The sequence below is a fragment of the Chelmon rostratus genome, chromosome 10 (genome assembly GCF_017976325.1).
Source record: "Chelmon rostratus isolate fCheRos1 chromosome 10, fCheRos1.pri, whole genome shotgun sequence".
In the NCBI taxonomy this organism is placed as follows: domain Eukaryota; kingdom Metazoa; phylum Chordata; class Actinopteri; order Chaetodontiformes; family Chaetodontidae; genus Chelmon; species Chelmon rostratus.
In genome coordinates, this window is record NC_055667.1 from 21,554,048 (window position 1) to 21,574,592 (window position 20,545).

At 41.5% G+C, this 20,545-nt stretch overlaps 4 protein-coding genes across 5 annotated transcripts; 3 read left to right on the top strand and 1 right to left on the bottom strand.

Annotated features, from left to right (window-relative positions):
• The first annotated feature begins 339 nt into the window (after window positions 1–339).
• Window positions 340–3,287, top strand: lmod3 (leiomodin 3 (fetal)). Its single transcript, XM_041946391.1, has 3 exons — window positions 340–722; window positions 888–2,498; window positions 2,626–3,287. Exons 1-3 carry the CDS (start codon window positions 435–437, stop codon window positions 2,671–2,673), a joined length of 1,947 nt encoding a protein of 648 aa, XP_041802325.1. The 5' UTR covers window positions 340–434; the 3' UTR covers window positions 2,674–3,287.
• A 210-nt stretch (window positions 3,288–3,497) lies between these two features.
• LOC121613112 (PRA1 family protein 3-like) lies at window positions 3,498–7,924 on the bottom strand. The gene is made up of 3 exons (XM_041946393.1): window positions 7,699–7,924; window positions 6,836–7,053; window positions 3,498–4,964 (listed from the first exon to the last, which is right to left on the bottom strand). Exons 1-3 carry the CDS (start codon window positions 7,878–7,880, stop codon window positions 4,789–4,791), a joined length of 576 nt encoding a protein of 191 aa, XP_041802327.1. The 5' UTR covers window positions 7,881–7,924; the 3' UTR covers window positions 3,498–4,788.
• Window positions 7,925–8,580: 656 nt separating this feature from the next.
• LOC121612472 (NEDD8-activating enzyme E1 catalytic subunit-like) lies at window positions 8,581–14,432 on the top strand. 2 transcript variants are annotated; one of them, XM_041945368.1, is made up of 18 exons: window positions 8,581–8,617; window positions 8,720–8,758; window positions 9,795–9,918; window positions 10,059–10,139; window positions 10,248–10,330; window positions 10,707–10,787; window positions 10,896–10,939; window positions 11,018–11,082; window positions 11,193–11,348; window positions 11,893–11,995; window positions 12,120–12,230; window positions 12,315–12,368; window positions 13,241–13,277; window positions 13,365–13,446; window positions 13,543–13,643; window positions 13,728–13,791; window positions 13,880–13,934; window positions 14,031–14,432. In XM_041945368.1, the coding sequence occupies exons 1-18, from the start codon at window positions 8,598–8,600 to the stop codon at window positions 14,117–14,119; spliced, it is 1,389 nt and encodes a 462-aa protein (XP_041801302.1). In that variant the 5' UTR covers window positions 8,581–8,597; the 3' UTR covers window positions 14,120–14,432. The 2 variants fall into 2 exon arrangements, with proteins under 2 accessions (XP_041801302.1, XP_041801303.1); XM_041945369.1 differs by having other exon boundaries at window positions 8,582–8,617; window positions 8,720–8,782.
• Window positions 14,433–16,349: 1,917 nt separating this feature from the next.
• Window positions 16,350–18,671, top strand: LOC121612202 (chemokine-like protein TAFA-2). The gene is made up of 3 exons (XM_041944912.1): window positions 16,350–16,452; window positions 18,080–18,235; window positions 18,469–18,671. The coding sequence occupies exons 1-3, from the start codon at window positions 16,350–16,352 to the stop codon at window positions 18,669–18,671; spliced, it is 462 nt and encodes a 153-aa protein (XP_041800846.1).
• The last annotated feature ends 1,874 nt before the right edge of the window (window positions 18,672–20,545 follow it).

A 20,545-nucleotide genomic window follows, 5' to 3' on the forward strand; every position in this document is an offset into this window, starting at 1 on the left:
TTAGTATCCATTTCCCTAAAGGCAAATTACCTCTTCTGGGTCGATCTCATGTTTTTATTGTGCAGCACTTTCTGTGCAGTAGAGACTGTACCCCCTCCCTCCACCCCCGACCAGCCTTGTGAAAATGCTCCACCTGCTGCTGTCAGTCCTGCACTTTCCTTTGCCTGAAGCAACTGTCATCCCAAAAGATCCTGATGGGCGGGCCAGCTGGGAGCAGGCGCTGAAAGAAGAATGTTAGCATGTCTTTCCCCCGCTTGTACCTTAAATATCTTCCATGTAGTTCGCAGGGTTTAATTTTAGACTCCACATGAGGCAGGAACAAACGGTTTGTAGCTGAAGTCAAAGTCAGAGGCAGTTTGCTCTGCCCGGAGTCATAGCTAGACGTTATTTATCCTTTTGATATCAGCGGAAGAAAGAAGTTACGCAGCGCAAGCATGTCCAACAGTAGAGACCTTGAGGATCTTAATGAAGAGGACATCGATGAGGATGAAATCCTTGCTATGCTTTCACCTGAGGAGCTGAAGGAGCTCCAGAGTGAGATGGACGTTATTATTGCCCCAGATGAGAGTGTACCGGTTGGACAGCGACAGAAGGACCAGACGGAGAAGCCTCCGACGGGGACGTTCGACCACAGATCCCTGGTTGATTACCTCTACTGGGAGAAAGAGTCCAAACGTATGCTTGAGGAAGAAAGAGTGCCTGCCACTCTGCTCCCCAGTGAGGTAAGAAGTCAAACTCTCGAATGTTCATGCACGAATCAATTTAGAATATCAACATTTCACTAGAAGCCATTAACCCTGCAACTGTGTTACAGCCAGGATAAAAAAGAAAATAATGTTTGGAGTAGACAGTGGAATAATCTTAGTCTGATTTGCTGTTTTCGTCAGAAATCTTTGAGGGAGGAAGCTGAAAAGAAGGAAAGTGAAGAAAGCACAAAGGACGGAGCATATGAAGTGTATGAAGTGATAGAGGAAATTATTGAGGAAGAAGCTGTAGATGGAGCAGATGGAGCGGAAATTATAGAGGAAATCATTGAGGAAATCATTGAAGAGGCTGATGAGAGGGATGAAACAGAGAAAGACGTGGAGGTGAGAGAGGAGAAAGCGGTGAAGTCACCTGTGGACACGGTCGAACATGAAAACACAGACAAACATGTAGTGTGTCCAGACAACAACGCAGAAAAAACACCAGAACACAATACAGATGACCATCAGCCTCTTTCAGATACAAAGGAGAAGAGTGAGAGCTTAGCCCCAGAACACAGCACATCTCAAGCTGAAGACGAAGAGGAAATTAAAACTACAGACTCTTCGCTTTCTAAAGAGGCTCCAGAGGAGGCCGAGATGAATGAAACCAACGATAAGCTCCCACAGAAAGAAGAGAAAAAAATTAACAAATTAAAAATTCCAAAACTGGCACTCAACAATATAAAAATGACATCAAGACCCTCAGGAAATGAGACAAACTTGGATTCAACGCTTGACAAAATCCGTAAAAACAGCCCGTCTGTCACCGAGGTAAACCTCAACAACATAGAAAACATTCCCAAAGAGATGCTGTTAGACTACGTCAGCGCCCTGAAGAAGAACAAGCACGTGAAGACCTTCAGCATCGCCAACACCGGCGTCGATGAAAACATCGCCTTCAACCTGGCCAACATGCTGCGAGAGAACCGCAGCATCACGACGCTGAATATCGAGTCCAACTTCATAACCGGAAAGGGCATCGTCGCCATCATCCGCTGCCTGCAGTTCAATGAGACTCTCACGGAGCTGCGCTTTCACAACCAGAGGCACATGCTGGGTCACCACGCGGAGATGGAGATCTCACGCCTGCTCAAGGCCAACAACACCCTCCTGAAGATGGGCTACCACTTCGAGCTGCCCGGGCCCAGGATGGTGGTGACCAACATCTTAACCAGGAACCTCGACCGTCAGAGGCAGCTGAGGAAGGAGGAGCAGAAGCAGCAGCAGCTGAAGGAGCAGAAGGAGATGATGCAGATGTATGAGAACAGTCTAAACCTGCCTCCTGGCTTACTTGAGATGCTCGGGTACATACCGCCTCTAGAGCTCCTGCAGGAGCACGGGCTCGTCCCGCCCTCGACAACGCCGAGCTCCGTACCTCAAACACAACACCAGGCGGAGCAGCCCAAGAAGCAGCTCAAGCACAACAGCACTCCCAAACAACCCAGTGCCGAACCAGCAAGCCCGCTAAGGGACGTCCAGCTGAAGCGCACTCCCAAGAAGCGTGACCCTTTTCTGGACCTGGACCCGAGGGATAGCAGCAGACCAGATAGGGCAAGCTTTCAACTGAGGAAGACTCCCAAAGCGAAGGACCTAGGCAGCGGAGAGGTGACGGACGAAAAAACAAACCTGACGGACGTGATTAAGACTTTGAAGCCCGTCCCTCGCAGACGAGTGCCGCCAAAGGTTGAGCTCACACCTCGTGATAAGCTCCTCACTGAGATCAAACAGAGCAACGTGGCCTATCTCAAATCTGTGAGTATGCATGATACAGTGTCGGGACCCTGTGTTCAGGAGTACTCTTAAAACTAAATCTGTCCTAGCAATACTGTCATAGAAATCAAAGTCACCTTTTCACGCTTTCCATTGTCGCTGCTTGCAGGTGCCGCTACCGAAAGTCCTGGAATCAAGTGAAACGCAACTCCTCTAAGGCTGCAACTTCAGCTGTTTTTTTCTTCTTCACCGTACTAAAAGTTTGTTTAACACAAATTTGGTATTAGTCACTCTAAAACTACTCAAATGAACTGTGCAAAATGAAAGATAACTGAACTTTAAATACACATTGGCTGATTGTTTTTCCACTCGTGTTCTCACTAAATTGCTGCTGTTGGCGTAACAATAAAAGGCATAAAAATGTAAGGAGTTTGTCACCAAAACGCCCTACATTCAATTTACATGAAAACGTATTACCTCTTTCATCATTTGTCATCTCCAAAGCACAGAGCATAGTGGAAGTATTGTTTGTTCAGAGGACTTTTGGATATTGTCCAAACACATGACGAATTCTTCAGATTTTGTGCAAAAAAAAAAACAAACCACTTTTAAAATAGGTTTGTTTGATTGAATGTGTGATGATTCATTTTGGAGAAAATCTGTTCCATATATTTGCATTTGCTCTCTGCCCGGGGATTCTTTCCCTGCTTCTTTTTTTATTAAAATGAAATGGCACTGTGTCACTGTGCTATCAGTGTCAAACTAAATGAATTCTCAGTGAATCATTGTAGCAAAACTGCCGTGCTGATAATTAGCCAAACTGACTCGAATGACAGCGTGTATAATCCTGGAGGGGATACTCATTACTTCACTATTCAGTAGCGTTTTAAATAAGCTTTTCGTCTATTTCAGCAAGCGCCTACAATTCACGCCCTGCAGATTTAACCCAAACGAGCACAAGAACAACTTAATTTTGTGATAAATAAATACATCTATATATTCACGCCGTGACTCAATTGGAAAAAAAGACTTCAACATAAATCAGGTTATCTTTATTTTTATGGAGGACAGCCACGTTTTACTTCAAGTTCTGTGGTTTAATCATCGCTTTTCAAGAAAAAGTCACTTAAAACATAAATAATATATAATATAGCATCCATATAACATAATCTCTCTGAACTGCCAATTGTGAAGCATGCACAAACTGCCACTGTGCACGTGTGAAACACAACAGGAAACAGCTGCTCTTACTATAAGCAGTATAAAACGAACACCTAACATTACAGATGACAGATTTTATTTATTTATTTTTTGTTTAACGAGGAAAAGGGATTTGATCCCAACAGAGGATGGAAAAACAGCATGGGATCTCTCTAAGTCTCTAGTCCAGTACTTACTAATGAAGAGGGAATAAATCAAAGTTAAGAAATCTAATCAATCATTTTATCTCATTGCCAAAATGTACTTTGTATCCTGCAGCATATACATTTCTGCATGCTATATTATGAAAATAAAGACACATAAGAAATAACAACATGACATTATATTCGAACAATAAAGCTGCACTTGCCATTCATTTTTCAGTGTTGCATAGCTGTGATCAGAAGGGATACACTCAGGCCAGCCTGTATGGCCAGAAACTGTATGCACAAATCTTTTGTGAACAAGAATAGATAAACTCAAGTATCATTAGCCAGGCCATGTAACTACGTCTCCACGAGAAGCAAACTGGTCTCAGATCAGTATTCATACAGCTTCTGAAGTGACAAGATGGGAGTTATTGCTGTGTAATAAGCAGGTAACAGTTCAGCGGGAGTTGGTGGCTGTTTCTAGGTCATGTGGGTCTACTCAGTGAGAAGAGAATTAAATATGCTTGTTTTGAGGTAGCAAACTGAACAAATACAACTGGAATCTAATAACTGCATTAAATATTGTGTTCAGACTTTCTGCTTCACTTTGCTGAAATAATTCAGTCGTCATGTGGTACAAAATACGTTATCGACAAGGGAAATGATTTGTTTTTGGAATATTTTTTGACGCAGGAAAGCTCAAAACCTTTGGTAGCCTTTAGTGGCGATTGCCTTTCAACATCCAATCCATGCTGTGCACAAAATCTAGAATGTTATTATCCATCTGACACTTAGATAGTGTCAACTAACACAAAAGTATAAGAGATTAAAGTAAACCAAAATGGATAAAAAGTATGGGAATGCAAACATCAGTAACTTTACATATAGAGGGGATACAAACTTGACACATGGGACAATTCTATGGAAATTCTAATCCATACTGTATGACACTGACCTTCCTTGGCACACTTTTGGCTAGAGCCTTATTCCTTCAGTTTGCTTTCAATAAAATCCTGAATCTTGTTCATTTTCTCCTCCTGCTGATCCAGGAGGTCCATGATGATGCCCATGGGGGTCTTCTTCAGCCCAACACCCTCAATCTTGTTCTCCAGTCTGTTCTTCATGTTGCGCAGTCTCAGAGAGGCATGGATCAGAATTACTACAGGAAAAACAACAGCAAGTTTATTCTTTTTTTTTTTCATTTAATATGAAAAGAGAAACACAAATTTTAGCGACTCAAACTTCTCTGGAATACATCTCGGAAAATAAAACAAAATGTGATACTGGTGGAACTTTAAAGCAGGTGTAAGGATCGGCTTGTCTTTTATTCCCATGTCAGGCAGATACTGAACGCATGACATCAGCCAGTAAATGTAGTTCTGTCCAAATCAACAACCCATAGCAACCCGTCAACACAGGCAACAGCGGGCAGGTCTCCTGGGAAGCGATCAAACTGTCTCGTCTATCAGCCGTGATGCTGCTACATTTGCTCTAACGATCCAACCCATCAATTATCTAAACCACTCTGCTGACGGTCTGGCTCTAAATGTATTTAGAGAGCTGTAGCAAATCCAAAACTATACCTCTACCCTACAGCACGGCCCGCCCAGCAATGCTGACTTTATTTTACCTTCTGTGTCATGAGTAAATCCACGTCAGTCATACTGTACACGCTGTTCAATCCCCACAGTGAGTCAGAATGAGCGAGTCTTTGGAAAAAAATGTTCACCCATAGAAAAACCTCAGCTATGCATCTGTATGACTCACCATCCCCCTGAACAGTTTTCATTTTCGAGCATTAGCCAACATGTGTTTGCAATATACTGTAGGGAACACAAGTTAATGTCGAAATAGAGTAGAGCAAGCACTAAATCAAGAAGACAAGGTCCACTGTGTAGGATTTAGGAGGGTCTACAGGCAGAAATGGAACACAATATTCAAAAGTATGTTTTCATTAGTGTATAATCACCTTAAAATAAGAATGATTGCATTTTTGTTACCTTAGAATGAGCCCTTTGTATCTATGGAGGTAGCTGGAGTCACACCACCATGTTTCTACAGTAGCCCAGAACGGACAAACAAACACTGTGTTTCTTGTGAGTTTCATAGCCACTGCAGGTTTTCCTACACACTTGGACGGGAAGAGGTGAGGTAAGGGGTATTCAGTTGTTTGCAAACTGCAACCTCACTGTCACTAAATTCTACACACTGGACCTTTAAAGTTTAATTAGTTCCTAGTGAGAAGACATTTATTTGTCAGATTTGTTAAATGTAAGTCTTGTCAAGCGAAAATCCAATTAAGATAAACAGTGTTAATGAGGGAACTCCTCTGATGCCTCAAAGTCAGCAGATTTGTTGTATTTCTGTACCAAAATCTCAGATATAGAAAGCAATTTGTGTGATTCCTCAAAACTAAATGTAACTTTACATGGGCCAAGTCCTTAATTACAAGTGGGAGTATGACTATTGGGAACCAAAAGGATATGACCAAAAAAAAAAAAGTATTTTTTCCCCATTATCTATTATGTGATGTACATGTTTTTCATTTACCAGGTGAAGCACCAACAGTCGTTATTGTTGCCATCTCCATGACAACTTAGCAAACTCTGCCCTTTAGTAGGGGCTACATGATGTGGCTGAAAGCTCTGGAAGGAAGCTCTTATCCTTAGCAGTAAAAGACAAAAACACTTTCTTGTACACTCATTCATTACTCCCTATATAATAAGACACGCAATAATTCATTCTATAATGAGCAGTAAATTGAGATTTTCCCTTGTATGACTCATCATCATTCTGCAGCACTGACAGATGTATAGTCTTACGATGATTTCGCAATTTAACACACAGCATTGTGAGATTATTAATTATAGACAGTACTTCTCCCATTGCATTGTGGGAATTCTCTAGGAGACAGTATAGTGCAAAAAATTTCACACTTAAGATTGTGATACTAAAATTACACGGGGCACAGTAACTGTTGTTAATTATATGTCGCACAGGGAGTGGTCTCTGGCATACGCTGAGACTTACACAGCAAAGGGAAGGTGATCCCAAAGATGAAGACCATGACACCACCACACAGAGACAGCAGAAAGTAACTGGTGACCATCACCCCGATGACAAACAGAGTGGGGTTCTTCCTTTTGAAGTTCTTGACTGTGGCCTTGTTTTCTCCGGCCCACACTGAACCCATGAAGACCAGCGCCACCACAGCTCCTCCCAGGAACATGCCAAACGGGTTCAGGAACCTGAATGAGGGAAAATGACACACTGTACATGGGTTTGTTTTTTTTGTTTTTTTTTTTTGTTTCAAACAGCACAACCTGCTGGTGGCAACAACAATAACTAACATCCTGGCCAGCTGGTGTAAACCATTAGAGGGCAGATGGCAGCACTAAGGCCTATACTCATGATTTCCACTACATCATCCTCTATTCAAAGAAAACTAGCTTGATATATGTAAAGCAAGCAGCAAAAAAGTTGGAGCTTCTGATCTAAATTAGCATCTACGGTTCTCAAAAAGATTACATCCCGCTAAGTAACGTTCATTTTAATATAAAGAGGATCTGTGCTTGACCGTTTCCGGTGACAACATGAAGCACCTGCACGCATTTTAAGCTAGCAACAGCGTTATTCTTGGTGAAAGTTGCTGTAAATGACCACTACGATATTTATCATAACGAGTAAGAAAATGCGGAACTGCTGCACGTCAGGCCATGCGAACCATAAAAGCGGAGTCCGCAGAAAAGTTACAGCGCCTCAAAGCTTGGCACAACAATGCTAAATGTCACAGAAATAGCCTGCATGGTCATAATGGGTGTGGGTAGAAGGTATGCAGGCTAATTAAACACAGAGCCAGGGATGCTAGCCCGCCCGCATTAGCCAGAACTTACCCCACAATGAGGAAAACCACCAGAGTCACGACGAAATAATTCGTCTGGTAGTACAGCAAATTACTGATCACTCTGTTGTTCCACTTTGTTAAATCCCCGAACTCGGGTTTGGCAAACCGGTCCGCTCCGGGAAAGAAGTCATCCCACGGTCTGAGGGGTGCAAGCTCCATCTTGGCTGCCATGTCTTCAACGTGTAGTCACAGGAACACAAACATACCCGCACACGCGCTGCGTAATATTTTGACAGGTCAGCTGATCACCGTCTGCGTTTACAGGAGGGGTGTCAGACGAGAGGCCGTAATCCCGCGTAATCCCAGCATCTCGCGAGAGTCACATTCTCGGGGAGGTGTTTGGAGTTTTAGACTTGCGTGGTTGAATGCGCAGCACCGCCTTATTTGAAGGTTTCAGTGGATAAAAAAGTAAAAAAAAAAAACGCTATCAAATAAACAAACTATTTATGTTACATACAGATACATTTTAAAAGTTTTTTTTAGTGAAAGAAGATTTAAGAGTTTCTTGTCAGAAGACAGGGAGGAGAGGTTAACAGGCTGTTATATAATTAAAATCACTATAACTTAATTAACAGAGCAAAATGGTGCCCAAATAGTCTTGTCTTGTACACTTGCTGTCATATAATGCTTCACCGGGTTAGCAACATGACACTTTTACCTTGTTTATGGTCAGATCTTTGCGGGGAGACTCCACAGAATAAATTTTCTATAAAGCCACATCAAAATACAGCTCAGTTTGGTGTGTGAGCAAAATCTCTAAAGGCTCTGTAATTATTGTTAAAGCAGGAGAAAACACATCTCCCCTCTACGAGTACTTGGCATTGCTGGGTGCAGCTTTGACACTCGGGAACACTGCAGCCACAATCGAGGACATGGGACCGTGAAAGTATGGCGCATGCCGAGGAGCCGTAAGTCTCAATGGACAAAATCTATCATTTTACAACAGCTACACCATCGCCTTTTGTCGTGAACCCGGCATGCTTGAACCCCGTTTTCCTCTCTTCTTCCAGGGAGAAGAAAAGAAGGCGAATAGAGGACCTGACTGAGAAGTTAGTGACGAATGCTAAATAAAGGTCTCTGACTGGCAGCAGGTCTGCGTTGCGCTGTGAGCAGCGACTGCTGGGCCAGGAGACATGGAAATAACACTTTAGCATTAGCTGTTTGTACAGTTTACACAATGTGTCCATCCGCAGTGTCAAACATAGCGCAGAGACCCTGTACTGCACCGGCCCTGTACCCTCCGTGCAAGGCAAATCCGGAATGACCAGCGCATAATAGCTGCACCAGTTAGATACTGCATGTTAATCCTGATCAGGCTTTCTCAATGTAGTTTGTTCAAACTGGGAACAAGTCAGTGATGCATTCCAGTAAACATGTTATACTAATGACCCACAATGCATTGCACAAAGTAGATATGGAGGAAGTACATACAGAACAGCTTGGTGTTAAAATATTGGTGAAACAGCTCCTCTGCATGTAGTTCCTGTTAGTATAAAACAGTAAGGTATACTGATTTATTTTATTCTAAATGCATACCAGTATACTATAAAGATAAGTCTATATAAATGCAATTGTATTTATGAAGAGTCTCAGCCATCTTTGTTGTTAGTCTGCCTTCCTGATAAACTTGCTGCACTGCGATCAGTGACTAACATCTCATACTACAGTGGTTCCCAGCTTTTGTAGCCATCAGTAGAGGGACCCTTAGGTCACTATTTCAATCCTGACTCCCAGGTTGGGAACCACTGTCCTAGCAGACAGTCACTTTGGCCGTGCAATCGAGAGGAATGAAATGCACCATTTTCAAATGTAGGACATGGCTAGTTTTTTTGGCTAGTGTCTTCATCTTTGCACAGTGGGTGAATTATAGAATGGCAGCTTGTTTTTCCTCCTTATATCTATTTGATTTTATGTATTAATCCCCATGTTTTAATAGGGTCAACTGCTTTCTTTCTCCACCATCTTTACAAAACTTTCAAGTAAAAACAGGGGACAAATGCCGTTATGAGGAAGATTTGTAGGGAGGAGTGCTCTAATTTAAGCTCTAGTATAGGTTCAGTGTATCTTTGTGTGTTGTGTGTCCAGAATGGCAGTAGATGGTGGTCACAGGGACGGTGGTTGCAACTGGGACGGCCGGTGGAATCACGTGAGGAAGTTTTTGGAGAGGCCCGGCCCGTTCACCCATCCAGACTTTGAGCCGAGCACTGAGGTGACGTAGAAACACACGTCCATGGAAACGGATATCGTTTTATTCTCGTGTTAAACTGAAACTGTCAGGTGTGATAGTGGTAGTATTTCAGGTCAAAGCACATGTTTTATTTTTTAAATATTGTGTTTCTTCCATCTCAGTCTTTGCAGTTCTTGTTGGAAACATGTAAAATTCTGGTCATTGGCGCAGGAGGACTGGGATGTGAACTCCTCAAAGATCTGGTAGGAAATATCTTTAGTCTAGATTAAATTGGTGTACTTATTCATATGTAAAATGAGCCAACGCAAACTGTCCTCACTGGTTGCATCTTTACATAAATTCTTACTTAGGCCCTGTCTGGGTTTCGTCTCATTCATGTGGTTGACATGGACACAATTGACGTGTCCAACCTCAACAGGCAGTTCCTTTTCAGGTAGGGTTCGCCTCTATTCTCACCCTTCCTGATAGTATTACTGGTAGTTTAATATTTGACAAATACAGAATGTGGTGAAAAATGATTATTTAAAATGTTTTTTTACGGTTTGCAAATTTGCCACAAATGTGTGAGGTTCTCGTCTACATTTATATAATATTTTATTGAATTATTAACATAATGCTTATCAAAGAACATAACATGATGTAATGGTCTGACAGCCCTCAGGTGAATATCAACACCATGTCACAGTATCTGGGGCTGAATGACATGAATTTTCCTCTAGGTGACTGTAGTACAGTTCCAGTTTGATTAAATAAGATTATATTCAGCATCTCACATGTCCTATAATTATCTGTTATATGCATCTATTTAGACCCAAAGATGTTGGACGACCGAAGGCAGAAGTGGCTGCCGACTTCATCAACAGTCGCATCCCGGGATGTAAAGTTGTCCCGTATCCTTTGCAGCAACAGTTTGTACAGCTGGAAAAACAACTCAGATTTAGTTCACACTGTATAAAATATCTTGACCCTGATTTTTATTCCTTATTAATAACATGCAGTCACTTTAAAAAGATCCAGGACTTTGATGAGTCTTTCTACAGGCGTAAGTGTTTTTGTTACTTGATCTGTGCATTAGCAGAGCTGACAGAGGAAGCATCTCAGAGGTTTAATCTCTTTACAGAGTTCCACATCATCGTCTGCGGGCTGGACTCCATCATTGCCAGACGCTGGATGAATGGGATGCTGGTAGGCAAAGATGCATTTGATTTACATCTTGTGTGTCAGTGTTGTCTTTATGTATCAGGAGCATATACGTGTAATCTATGGGGCGTCGTGACTCGCATTGTCTTCTCTAGATATCCCTCCTGAGCTATGAAGATGGGGCCCTGGATCCCAGCTCCATCATCCCCCTCATCGATGGAGGCACAGAGGGCTTCAAAGGAAACGCTCGCGTCATTCTGCCCGGCATGACTGCATGCATCGACTGCACGTTGGAGTTGTACCCGCCACAGGTCACTTTCACCAACAATTTATCCTCTAGTTTCACTTTAAAGATTCACATACATATGCTAAATACCGTTTTCTCTGTTATTAGTGGATGCATGATGTGACAGAATAGTTAATCATCCTATTAACTTGTTACAAAAGCTTTCACATCTGCTGTTCAGCTTGCCTTTTGGGTGGGTGAAAGCATCTGTGGTGCACTTTTCCATCTGCAGCAGCAGCTGTTTGTTTGGAGAAGGAAAAGACTTGGGTCATAAACATAAGCAGTGAGAACTACCAGACTGAGAAGACGTAGCGCAGGAAAAGTGGAGAAACACATATGCACAGCACAGCAGTGGTTATTTTCTCCCAAAATGCTAAAACACACAGGAAATAAAGTACAAAAATCAAGTAAGGATTTGATGTTCAATGTTTCCATCAAGCAGTTATGTTATCATTTTGGCATTGTAGCTGTTGTATTCTTTGATTTCTCTGTGCAGAATGGGGAAAAGAGCTTCTAGTGCTCCTTTAAATACACTTATTTATGCTTTACTTAAATTCTGCTGTCCACAGATTAACTTCCCCATGTGCACCATTGCATCAATGCCTCGACTACCAGAACATTGCATCGAATATGCAAGAATCTTACAGTGGCCCAAAGAAAAGCCGTTTGGAGGTAACCTGAAACACTTGTATCTCTTTTTTTCTTTCTTTTAACACATCTAATCACATTATTTGACCTTCTACCTGTGTCCATTATTACAATAAAAGCTGACAACCAGGGTCTTCCTCTCCACTAGAGACCAGCTTAGACGGAGACAGTCCAGAGCACATCCAGTGGGTGTTTGACAGAGCTCAGGAAAGAGCTGCAGAGTTTAACATTACAGGAGTGACATACAGACTCACTCAAGGTGAACATGTGAATTCATCATTTGTTCAACACATATGTGTAATCGTGTGCTGTAATTTAACTCCACGCTGTTTTTGTGCCGCAGGTGTCGTGAAGAGGATCATCCCTGCTGTGGCGTCAACTAATGCTGTTATTGCTGGTAGGAAACTCAAATATTATTTTAATGCAGAGGCTTTTTCTGTTCAGAGATGGTCACAGAAAACACTTGAGAACAAAAGGTGTGAAATTTTCTGGAATATCTTAAATTAAAAAAATGGACCCTTGGCTAAGCCGCCTGTGGTTACTGTTGCTACGCCTGCCAAACTCGTTGTTCACATGCAGTTTACAATGACGACGGCGGCAGATTTAGCACTCGAATTTGTTTTCTCATTTTTTTTTAAACTAGGAGTTTTCAATTTTGTGCCGAAGTAAATAAACCAGGCTTCTTATTTCTAACCAATGACTGTTCATTTTGTCGGCTAAAATGACTGTTAATGCCGTTACTGCTAGTTACTACTAATTCTGTGATTTCGCTGAAAACTGTTAGACGTCCCAGTTTACATCCTCACTAGGTGGTGATCCATGTAGAAGACACTGAAATAAAGAAACAGCATTGTTCTTATTTAAATAAATTTCATAAATAAAGCAGAATGTGATGATTTGCTAATCCTTTTTGACATATACTCAATGGAAAACAGTACAAAGACAATATATTTAGTTGGGACAGGGGCAACAAAAGACTGGGAAAGTTGCTGAGTGCTCAAAAACCACCTGTTCACTGTGTGTAGTGCAGTATTTCAAAGAAGAATTGAATTAAATTTGTTCCATCATGACCTCGTTTGGATGTCCTGAGTGTAGTTGGATTTATACTTAATTGCACAATACACACCGGCTCATTACTAGTTGCTAAGCTGTGATTGGACAGATACTGTATGGAGGAGGGATTTAGCGGACAGTCAATTATGATTTATTGTACTTAAACAACTGTACAATCCACATAACTAGACTACATTTTGTCTTTGTTCTCCATAGCTGCCTGTGCCACGGAAGTTTTTAAAATTGCTACAAGGTTCGGAGCAGAAAAAAAACTCTCTAATCCCAATTATCTGCTGATCTGTCAAACGAACATTATTAAACTTTAGATTTTATTTTGCAGCGCGTATATTCCCTTAAATAATTACCTGGTCTTCAATGACGTGGATGGACTGTACACCTACACTTTTGAAGCTGAGCGAAAGGTTTGTTGAGCCCTAAATGTCAATAACCGTAACCACCGTGCACATTTTGATAGACCCAGAATAACTAGTTTATGCTTTATCATCTGTGATTGGCAGGAAAATTGTTCAGCCTGCAGCCAGGTGCCTCAGGATCTCCAATTCCCTCCCTCTGCCAAATTACAGGAGGTGTTAGAGTACCTAACAGAGAACGCCTCTCTGTGAGTATTCTCAAAACATTTTGTGATGCTTCTTTGGGAAGAATAACAACAGCCAGGTTACAATTGTGCATGAATGTTTTCCAGACAGATGAAATCCCCAGCTATCACCACAACTCTGGAAGGGAAGAATAAAACGCTGTATTTGCAGGTAACATACAGTCTCTGAGAATGCTGCATTGTGTTTGAGTACCTGCATTTTATTATAAACCACCATTAAACTGTGATTTTTATTCCAGTCTGTTAAATCCATCGAGGAACGGACCAGGCCAAACCTCTGCAAGACTCTGAAAGGTAATAAGAAGCCGTATTGATCATTCCCTGTCAGTGACCTGCAGCTGCTGACATTCACGCTATCGTACGTGTAATCCGTTTTTTCCTCTGATGCAGAGCTGGGCTTGTCGGACGGGCAGGAGCTCGCCGTGGCTGACGTCACCACGCCCCAGACGGTTCTCTTCAAGCTCAATTTCACCACCTGAGCATCCATCACAACGCGCGGCACTGATGTCAGAACGACTGCAGCTCAATGCAAAGCGGCTCACGCATCGCAGGCTGACTGTGATGTCGCAGTAGCACATTTGAGATGATGTAAATAAGACGCTTCCACACGTGGGACAGGATCGGTTGTCATATGAATATGAAGTCATTTAACATTTTTTCTATTAGTAACATGGTTTACTTCTTGGTGTATTTGTCATGTGTTGACTTATATTGTAGCTATTTCCCTGTTAATGAAAAGAGAATAATGACGTGCACTGTGCTCCAATAAAGTTTTATTATCATGGTTGTAGACGAAGCCTCTTTTAGCCTCATGTGTTTGGGGACTTTTCTGGTGAGGCCTAATTTAATAATTATTTCTCAGTGTTGTGCGATTTGATAAATGAGTGAGCTGTAAATCTGAATCTTGTGAGGCAGTCCACAGGTGTGAAGTCTCACCTTTGCTGCTTGGCAAAGTGACAGCTTAAGAAAAAGAAGCTGTTTTTTATTTGTGGGCTTAAAGTAAGCAAAATATGTGGTGAGCAGAGAGCAAACCGCAGGACTTGGCCTTCAGATGCAGTTTATATCCTCTGTCACTGAGCGACAGGATGTCAATACTTCCTTAAAGCTTCTTAGCGCGCTAATGAAAGTGACCGCGCATTGTCCTCCAGACAGATGGTTTCTGTCTTGATTAAGTTTTAATTTTCCCGACGGGAAAAGCTGACGGGCTTTGCTCGTCGCAGTGATCCCACTGTGTTCACAGACCGGCGCATCTCTCGCATCGCATCGCGCCTGAGAGGTGCAGCGACTCCAGGAAGAGGAGCTGAGGTGTGAAACCCGCAGGTTTCCTTTCAGCTCGCGGCTCTTATCTCGTTTAGCAGCTGAACAGGTGGTCTCGCGATTTCCCCCCCCCCCCTTCTTTCTTTGAATTGAGGCAGAAAAGACTTGAAAAAGTGGAGGATGACATCTGCTGTAAACTTTTGCATCCTGGCTGAAACGAGTATGTGTTTTGCATGATGCTGAGCCGAACAGTGATGGAGGCTTCAGCAGCGGCTTGTCATTTACATCAATAACCTGAGCGCAGGTAAGTGGTTGAATAATTAAAATATTAAATTTATTCACTCACAAAAGTATGTTTTCAGCAGTAGCTTATTGGGCAAACCTCAATAGGCCATGTCTTTTATTTTAATACATTATATTGCTTATTCTGTAATTAAATGTTAAAATGTGTATACACATTGCCTATAGGCCAGGCAGACTTATTGATGACATTGTGTAATATAGAATATATGTACATGTCTGTATATAACAGTAATAGGTTGGACTGGCTTGATGCTTTGACACAAATATGACCAAAAAGAGTAATTAAGCACTGATTAATGAGGAACGATGCAGAATACAAATGTAGAGCGCTAAAATTCAATTAATTAATTCATCAAGCAACAGAAAATTAATTGCACACTATTTTGACAATCGATTAATCAGCATTTTTCAAATAAAAATGCCAAACATTTGCTGATTCCAGCCTTTAAAATGTCAGGAATTGCTGCTTTTTCTCTGCTTTGCATGATTGTAAGTTGAATATCTTTAAGTTTTGGCACTTCGAAGCTTTGGCTCTGGGAAATTGTGAAGGCCATTTATTTTATTGGCTGAACTATTAATTGACAAACTAATATGCAGTTTCATCACTAATGAAAACAGTCGCTGCAGGCCTACATTTGATATAGATAAGGGGTTGAGAGATTAATGGAAATGCCTTAAGAAAAAGAATGAATTCAGTAGTGATGTTTAAGGCTACTTCTTGTCTTCTTTCTCCTGCATTAGTTGCTGCTGTAGTCTGACAAGTCCACGTCCCAGTTTTTGCGTGACTCACGTGGAACAGGCCTGCAACTTGTTTTGGGGGGAGAGTTTAGCTTTGAATGCGGAGCTGTTTACAGCTGAGGGGATAATATGAGTCAGGAATGAGTGTAAGGACACTCTCATCTGCCTCCAAAGTTGCCTCTGATTGGGCTTTTATTGGCATTTCTTTGATTTGCCTTGGCTTAGCTTAGTGATGTGAGAGTCATAATTGAGCAAATAGACGCAATTACCTTATGCTCCACATATCAAGAGTCAGGAGACATTTGAAGCATTTAAAAAAGCCATATTACTTGACTTCATGGTCACGCACTTTAGAGAAAACTGTTGACCCAATTCTAAGTGTGCATGAACCTCTTTCTCTGTGCAGGCAGGATGAAGCTGAACATATTACACTGGAGCCTCCTGCTTCTTTGTATAGTAGCCTTCTGCAGCCAGCCAGTGTCCACTGGCAACCAAAGCTCCCGAGGACAGACAGGTAGGTATCAGACCCAACCAGACCAGCCACACCCCCTGAGGGGCTCATTATGGCTCCTGGTCATCAGCCTGGTGGGGTTCAGTTTAAGCAACAAGAACCTGAAACTCGCTGCGCTTCTCATTAGACACAGAGACGTAGCTGTACATGTAGCTTTTCATGTTTACTCCAAACCTGGTAGTAAGACAGATAATCCACAGATGAGAGCATTTATGTTAAGATGCTGTAAAAAGGACTGTTGCTGCTCAGTCAGCTGAATGCAATTACATCCAGCATAGTGTTGCATGTTGCAGTGGTGGAAGAAATATTAAAAACCTTTACCTCAATAAAAGAACCAATCAAACCATGTAAAAGTACTCCAAGTTAAAGTCACTAATTTAAAATCCTCCCTCAGTTAAAGTACAGAAGTATCACCGGCAAAAAGACTTAAACACACAGCATGGAATTTCTGCCACTAGGGGTCACTCAATAAAAACAATGATAATAAAACACGTAGTTTGTTGACATCATGAAGTAACGTGGGATCATGGGAGAAATATTCACAGGCAAGGTCATGTATTAAAGTTTTTTTTGTGTTTTCGTTAAGTTAGCCAGCTCTCTTCCTCGCTCTTTGACGCATCATCTGGTGTTTTCTGTGTTGGCATCAACAATGAAAGACACCGTTACCTTGAATAAATTAAAGATTTCTCCGGATTTGAACATTGTTGGAAACATTTGGGATAATATAAGCACACAACTCAACAAAACATATAACATAGGTCTAGTCATTTTAACAAAAGAATATATATATATAGAACATATTGCACCTTTAAAATATCGGTTCTGCAGAAAAACGTCCCCTGTGACTGATATATTATTATACATTACATTAGATACAGATGGATTAATGCATAAGCAGCATTTTAACTACTTTATACACCTTTAGATGGTTTAATCCACTGGCTCTCAACCTAGTGGCCATGCCCCCTCCAAGGAGGGATAATGTGTTGAAAAGGGCAGGAAGGAAGAAAAAACTGAATTCTGCTACTCAGTTTTATCTTTTGTTGTTCAGTTGTTGTTGTTTTTTTTTTTGTGTGTGTGTGTTTTTGTTCAGTCCCGCAGGTGTTGCTTGTCAGGCAGCCAGAAAGACACCTCCGTTCTAAATTAGCAATATGCATGAATGGGTTTTCCTCTTTATGTTTTTACTTCAGTGTAGTTGCACCCATTCAGTTGAAAGCTCAGTTTGAGCATCAGTGGTGTGATAATTACAAAAAATAAAAACACATTCAGCTCCTTTTATTTGTTTTTTTCTGTGAAATGATGCAGAGGCAGGCAAATGTGGGGCAGATATTTCTGTTCATGCTGTTTATTCTGCTAATGATGGTTTTTATCCACTTGGTGGTGCTGTAGCTTCAGAAACATCAAAATTAGGGCTGAAGTAATTGCGTTGCTTACTTGGTCATCTGCATGAGTGTAAAACAAAAAGACTATTTAGCTAAATTTGACATCTAATAAAGCCAAGAAACCATAGCAGTTTTACTGTAGTGCTACCATTTGGAGAGGCTGAACTCACTCAAGTCACTGCTTTGACTTGTATGCAAAGTATAGTATAAAAAAAACTCTCCTTTTTTCTCTAAATTCTCCTCCTCAGGGTCAAAGCAGGAGAGGACAGGGACTTGTGAAGTGGTTGCTGCTCATCGTTGCTGCAATAAGAACAAGATTGAAGAACGCTCTCAAACAGTAAAGTGCTCCTGCTTCCCAGGACAGGTGGCGGGGACAACAAGGGCTCGGCCCTCTTGTGTTGAAGGTACTGAGACCCTCTTCTGCCTCTCTTCACCACAAATTTCTGACATGACATGAATAAATTATTTGCCAAAGTAGAGCCAGGTTAGTCCGTTTTACCGGTGTCCACTGCTACTGAGGCTTTCAAGGACCAGAGAGTGTGACATCTGATTCAGGCATTTTTTTTCCAAACAAGTGTTTTTTTTTAAGTCCTTCTGTCTAAAAAGTGACCTTCTGCTGTGGCGTGTTTTTCTCCAGCCTCTATTGTGCGTCAGAAGTGGTGGTGTAAAATGGAGCCGTGTCTTGAGGGGGAGGAGTGCCGAGTTCTCCCTGACCTCACTGGCTGGTCATGCATCTCTGGAAACAAAGTTAAGACCACAAAGGTGAGGAGAGGGCCTGCATTAGAGTCACAACGGCACCTTCGCTGGACTAAAGACATAACACAAAATGGCTTTAGTTAAAGACATGGTATTTATAGACGCTTAAATGCAGCCGCTCAGTAAATCTGCTCTCTTTTTATTGCATTACTCTCATGCAAAACAGGGGCTGACAGACTTGTGAATACTCGTCACAAAGCCTTATTTTAGTAAGCTCTTCTTTGATGCTGAAGGATTCCACAATCAAGCATAATCGCTGCTCCCATTGGCCATATCAACCCTCTTGCTCTTCAGCAGGCACAGTGGGCTCAGAAAACCTAATTCTATAATCTGGTGAATGATGGGGCCAAGAGGACAAACATGAAATAAGCTGTAAACTAATACTGAACACTAAAACCCATGTAATTAAATCTGACGGCCAAAGGAAACCCCAGCACATTTAGAAATGCACTTTCTCACATGTTGGGCTGTTTTATGGATGATTCCTGGGGGAAAAATACTACAGTGAAGCAGGGGCAAGTTAGTGCTGGCAGCATGTAGCCAGTGATCAAAAGATACCCAGCAGTCATGTGGTCCATCAGATTATACTACTGAACAACAGAATAAAACAGAAGAGAACAGTGGCAGAAGAAATACTCAGATCTTTTACTGACTGGAAGTAAAAATGGCAACACCACAGTGTAGAAAAACGTGTTTCATGTGAAAGTCCTGCATTCAAAATGTTATAGCACCATAAGAATAAAAGTACTCATCATGCAGAATGGCCTATTTCAGAATAACGTTATATTATTGGAATATAAGTATCAATGCATAAATATGTACATCACTTAAATATTGCAGCTGTTAAAGGTGGGGCTAATTGTACCTTATACCTTACCACACCTTTACTTATACTGCTGGTTAACTTATGAATTTACCCCCATGCATCAATAGTCCAATCTTATCCTATGATAGTGCTTTGGTCAAGGACACTTTGTGTTGAAGTGTCCTTGGGTGCTCCTGATGAGCAGGTGGCACCTTGCATCTAGCCTCTGCCGCCAGTGTATAAGTGTGCGTGTGAATGGGTGAATAATGCTTGTGTTGTTGGTAAGACTAGCAACGCGCCACCTAAATGCTGTCCATTTTATTTTGCATTGTCAATATGAATCTGCAAAGTAACTGGTGACTAAAGTAATCATAGAAATGCAGTGGAGTAAAAACTACAATAGGCTATTTTTGCCTCTGTAGCAGAACATGGAAATATGCAAGTGAAGTTCAAGTACCTCAAAGTTGTGCTTAAGTGCAGTACTTGAGTAAATGTACTTTCCAGCACTGGAAGGGAAGGTTGACCTTTTCTTTTGGCTATCTGCTCTCACATAGTATATATACAGTTTACAATGATAACAAAAGTAAACAAAAGCAGGAAGTTGTCGGCTAAAACGCAGACTAATCCTAGCAGATTTTACTAGCTGTAGCTAGCTAGCTCAAGCTAGCGCTAACAATAACTCTAAAACTCCATAAGTTGGTTGAAAATGTTGTGTCCTGTCTACTGTCTGCTAGCTGATTTGTTTGAAGGGAACTCTATAAAGGGGCTCTTAAATATGTATTTGTTCACTGGAGGGAAAAGCTAGCGTTTTTAAAATCTTTTTTATTGTATATAAAAATGCTAAAATGTCATTTGTTGTAACATAACCCATCGATGGTGTGGATGCTCGCATTTGAAAAACAGAACTTGGACAAGCAACACAGTGGTTAGATTTTAGCTTTAATGTCCAGATTTTCAAACTGTATTCTTCACGTTTAAAGAGAAAAGGATTTGAGGAATATCCAGAGAGTTTGATGAACACGATGCTACCCGACGCAAATGCGGCAGGAATTGATGAAGTGCAAACTTTCCCAAACCAAACAGAGAACAGGGCAGAGCCGCTATCGTTACTCTAAAGTCTGATTAATAGCATCCTAGCATACACACTACACGT

What these genes read in the sequence shown, in the direction of transcription:
- lmod3 (XM_041946391.1), top strand. Translation starts at nt 435, where the DNA reads ATGTCCAACAGTAGAGACCTTGAGGATCTTAATGAAGAGGACATCGAT. An exon ending in CCACTCTGCTCCCCAGTGAG is followed by an intron (nt 723 to 887) that starts GTAAGAAGTCAA and finishes TGTTTTCGTCAG; the next exon opens with AAATCTTTGAGGGAGGAAGC. An exon ending in ACGTGGCCTATCTCAAATCT is followed by an intron (nt 2,499 to 2,625) that starts GTGAGTATGCAT and finishes CGCTGCTTGCAG; the next exon opens with GTGCCGCTACCGAAAGTCCT.
- LOC121612472 (XM_041945368.1), top strand. Translation starts at nt 8,598, where the DNA reads ATGGCGCATGCCGAGGAGCC. An exon ending in TGGAGTTGTACCCGCCACAG is followed by an intron (nt 11,349 to 11,892) that starts GTCACTTTCACC and finishes TGCTGTCCACAG; the next exon opens with ATTAACTTCCCCATGTGCAC. An exon ending in CCTCTGCAAGACTCTGAAAG is followed by an intron (nt 13,935 to 14,030) that starts GTAATAAGAAGC and finishes CCTCTGATGCAG; the next exon opens with AGCTGGGCTTGTCGGACGGG.
- LOC121613112 (XM_041946393.1), bottom strand. Translation starts at nt 7,880, where the DNA reads ATGGCAGCCAAGATGGAGCTTGCACCCCTCAGACCGTGGGATGACTTC. An exon ending in GTGGTTTTCCTCATTGTGGG is followed by an intron (nt 7,054 to 7,698) that starts GTAAGTTCTGGC and finishes TCCCTCATTCAG; the next exon opens with GTTCCTGAACCCGTTTGGCA. An exon ending in GATCACCTTCCCTTTGCTGT is followed by an intron (nt 4,965 to 6,835) that starts GTAAGTCTCAGC and finishes TTTTTCCTGTAG; the next exon opens with TAATTCTGATCCATGCCTCT.
- LOC121612202 (XM_041944912.1), top strand. Translation starts at nt 16,350, where the DNA reads ATGAAGCTGAACATATTACACTGGAGCCTCCTGCTTCTTTGTATAGTA. An exon ending in AAGCTCCCGAGGACAGACAG is followed by an intron (nt 16,453 to 18,079) that starts GTAGGTATCAGA and finishes TCTCCTCCTCAG; the next exon opens with GGTCAAAGCAGGAGAGGACA. An exon ending in TCGGCCCTCTTGTGTTGAAG is followed by an intron (nt 18,236 to 18,468) that starts GTACTGAGACCC and finishes GTTTTTCTCCAG; the next exon opens with CCTCTATTGTGCGTCAGAAG.